The 4,134-nt window shown below is 37.1% G+C and overlaps 1 protein-coding gene across 1 annotated transcript; it reads left to right on the top strand.

The window, feature by feature from the left end:
- Positions 1–647: 647 nt before the first annotated feature.
- LOC109009975 lies at positions 648–1,049 on the top strand. Its single transcript, XM_018990660.1, has one exon. It carries the CDS (start codon positions 648–650, stop codon positions 1,047–1,049), a length of 402 nt encoding a protein of 133 aa, XP_018846205.1.
- Positions 1,050–4,134: the final 3,085 nt, after the last annotated feature.

Genomic DNA, 4,134 nt, shown 5'->3' with positions numbered 1-4,134 from the left:
ACGTGAGTATGATTGCTTTTGGTTCCGTGTTTCTCCAATTCTTGTGATTTTGATTTTTTTTTTTTGTTTTCCACCGCTTCCATCGCTCTTATCAAATTCTAAATTTTTTTCCCACCGCTTTCACTGCTTGCCGCTTATTATAAGAGTGATTTTCATCTTCTTTAGTTGCCATCTATGTTTCTTAGTTTAGGGTGTGTTTCTCGATTGTTCTCCGTCGTTTTCACTGTCGTTGCGCCATGGGTATGATTTTCAGTACTGCATTTCACCCTCAGACAGATGGACAGTGAGAAAGAACTATTCAAATCTTGGAAGACATGTTGAGAGCATGTGTGATGGATTTTAAGGGAACTTAGATGCAACATTTGTCATTAGTCGAGTTTGCTTATAATAATAATTTCCAGGCTAGCATTGGAATGGCACCCTACGAGGTTTTGTATGGCAGAAGGTGTAGATTTCCATTGTATTGGGATGAAGTAGGTGAAATGAAACTTTTGGAATCAGAGATTATCCAACAGATCATAGAGAAGATAAATATCATTCGGGCTAGAATGAAAGTAGCTCAAAGCCGACAAAAGAGTTATGCAGATAAACGACGCAGCCAATTAGTGTTTGAGGTTGGAGATAAAGTATTTTTGAGAATAGCACCGATGAAAAGAGTTATGAGATTTGGAAAGAATAGCAAATTGAGCTCAAGATATATTGGGTCATTTGAACTTGACCAGATTGGACCGGTGGCTTATAGAGTAGCACTTCCACTGGCACTTGTGGGAGTGCATAATGTATTTCATATATCCATGTTGAGGAAATATGTTCCCGACCCGATGCACATTATTGACTATGAACCACCTCAGATTCAGGAGGATATGACTTATGCGGAAGAACTAGTTCAGATTTTGGAAAGGAAAGAGCAAGTGTTACGGACTCGAACTATTCCTTTTGTTAAAGTGTTGTGGAAGAATCATGTTACTAGTGAAGCTTCTTGGGCGTTGGAGGAAGAAATGCGAGATAAGTACCCACAACTCTTCGGTGGGAGTTTTGACAATTTATAATAAATTTCGAGGACGGAATTTCTATAAGGGGGGAGGATGTAAAACCCAGCTCATTGCCAAACCCACGTACGTGGATAACGTCTCTAGGTACCATGACACGAGTTCACACCATCTTTCCTTTTTCATGCATGTTTCCCTTCCCTTTGTTTTAGGTTTGTTCTGTTTTCTATTTATAGCCTATATATATGTTAAGTTTTTCTCAACCCTAATTTCATTTCATCTGTTCTCTTCACGCCTCAGCCACCCTAAGCCGTTCGGTCATCACTCCCCACTGTGAAACTCAGCCCAAACCTCACCACCGTGCTCAGCCATATGAAGTGGCAGCCCAACTTCCCCGTGGCCAAGCTTTGCCTTCCTTTGTTTTGGTAGCTGAAAACAGAGCAGTTCAACCTCCACTGCAATTACCCTCCACTGAAAGCTCATCCGTGTTGTGACCCCACAGAAACAGTCGACGAAGACTACCGTCACCCCCAGTCCATCGCAAGCCACCTCAAGTCCCCTGGTAAGCTCACGTCATTTCTGGTTAGTGGTTCTTTTCTCTCGGTCTCTCCCCCGTTCTCTCACCGTGTGTCTCTTGTGCTCTCGCAGCCCAGCGCAGGTAGCCTCGCCATCGTACGCCCTCCGTTGCACTCCAGTCGCGCCACCATAGCTCTTCCAGCCAGCCCGTCACGCCTTGCCCCTCCACGCATACTCTCAGTTTAGTCGTGAGTCATCGCCGATGCACTTCATTTCCCTTATGTTTCATATTGTTGACTTAAAGAGTTGTACATACATATACATATATATATATATATATATATATATATATATATATGGGTAAGTCTGTAACCTAATAGAATAGGAGTTACAACTGTTATGCACTTGGATCACGTTTTCAAATGATGAAGAAATACAAAAGCTATTGCATAATTGGTCTAAGAATAAATAAAATTACATTATTACCTTTGAGTTACAAGTTGCATTATTGTGTTTTAAACATTTATTAAATATTTGTAAATTCTAAAATTTTCCATGTTTACATAAATGATTTTGATAAGTTGGGTTTCGTAAGAGACTCATATTTTAACGAAATATTTTTATGGAAATACTGATGAATTTTTGAAGTGATCGGTAAGTGTGAATCTTATTTTAAATCCTTTTAAAAGAATATTTTTGATTTAAACAAAAGTATAATCATCTACTTATAATGACTTTGATATAGTTATGTTATTTAGTTTTATAAATTATAGTAAGATCTCAATTGTATATAAGTTGGAATTTGATGTTTTAGTCTGAGTTATTATGTTAGATATTGATGAGTCTAGAAAGTGATGTTGGCATTTCAGGAATAATAAGAATTTTGGGTTTGAGGAATTAAAAATGGATTATTTTAGAAGTTTTATGCTTGAATATCGAAATACGATTGGAAATTTATGGAAATTTACATGATTATCTTATAGGTGAAGATTAATATTTGTTCGGCACTTTTGAGAAAATTTTTGAAAAACTAAGAAGCCCTGGTAAGTAGAGTTCCTATACTAGAATGTGCATGTTGTTTAAAAAAAAATGAAAAACAACCTCAGTATACGTTTTGCATTCACTCATGAGATACGTATGAAAGAGAAAAAAAATGTTTTGACATGAAATGTGTGGACATGAGCAATATTTGACATGTTTCTGAAATGTGCAAAAGAGCAAATACGATATCTGTGAATTTTTGTACATATGATATGAAAATGATTTGGGTTTGTTTATGATCAAATGGAAATGATATGAATATGTTTTGCACATGTTTTGATATGATATGGACATGATAAACATTTGGCATACTTATCTGTTCTGAATTTGATTCTGAATATGGTTCCGATATGATGATACTGATTCACGTGATATGGTTGGTATCAACATGATATGCCCACTTTGGAAACAAAGTGGTCTTTTTACGTGTTCTTTCCTGTGTATACACTCGGAGCTCCGAGATTGAAAAATAAGAAGTTCACCATATGACCACTGCCTGATTTGGCCATCGGGGATAGCACAACCCTACCACGGGGTTTAAATATGGTATATGATATGATACGATATGATATGATGAGATGCAGATGTTCAGTTATGTTATGCCAAAATATTTTTTAATATGAAACAGATCTTTAAATATAAATAGTTGATTTTGAGTATGAAAAGATTGAAAAGTCGCTCTGATTTTCTGATAACATGTTTTTCTGAGATCTGCATATAAAAATAAAATATTTTTTTTATGCATACTGAACTTTATGAAAATGGCTCATATTTACATACTAGTATATGTTATCTGCTTACTGAATTGTTGATAACTCACCCCTTATCTTCTTATATTTTCAGATGACACTGATTGCCTAGCTGGGGGTTAGGATTAGAAATTGGAGTTTGTCTAGATATGGATGAAGGTCGAGTTCTATTATTAGTAAAAGGGTATAACTTGAGTAATTGAAGTACTTTGAGTTGTTCGATCTTACTGAGATTTAAAGATGTATCGTACTGTTTCGTTGATATTATTGGAAAATTGTGGACCCCTTTGGTTTATGTTATTTTGTAATGACGACTTATGGAGTTTGTATATTGGGTATTTGGATAATATGAGATTGTGTGCTATTTATGAAATCCTTGGGGTTTTAGGTGCTTGGAGAGACAAGTTGGTAAGTGACATGTAGTAATTCTCCGACCCTTCCGGGTACGGGGCGTTACAGTTGGTATTAGAGGTAGGTTTGAGGTTCTGCAGACTATAGAGTGTAAGATTTTGGAGTATAGATAGGCTTCAAGAAATCATTTTGGACAGTTATAGATAGTGTAGAACTGATCATTTATGATCTCCACTTTGTACCAGCTTAAAGCAAGGCATAAAACTTAGGGAGTCTCAACAGGTTGCGAGCCTTCACATTGACTTACCACCTCAAGATGAAGTTGCCAACTCCTCAAGAAGTGGGAGAAGTCAGAGGTAAACAGGTCTTGGCAAGGGAATGCTACGTCTAAGAGCTAAAGCAGAGGGATAGTGGGCTCACCTCGGACGGCACTATCAGGAAAGAATAAGGTTGCGAACCACTTGAAAAGCCCTAGCAGGCCTTTGTCT

The sequence above is a fragment of the Juglans regia genome, chromosome 10 (assembly GCF_001411555.2).
Source record: "Juglans regia cultivar Chandler chromosome 10, Walnut 2.0, whole genome shotgun sequence".
NCBI lineage: Eukaryota > Viridiplantae > Streptophyta > Magnoliopsida > Fagales > Juglandaceae > Juglans > Juglans regia.
This window is presented reverse-complemented; position numbering and strand designations above follow the sequence as displayed.

Excerpts from the sequence above, each read along its gene's own strand:
- LOC109009975 (XM_018990660.1), top strand. The coding sequence starts at position 648 with ATGAAAAGAGTTATGAGATTTGGAAAGAATAGCAAATTGAGCTCAAGA.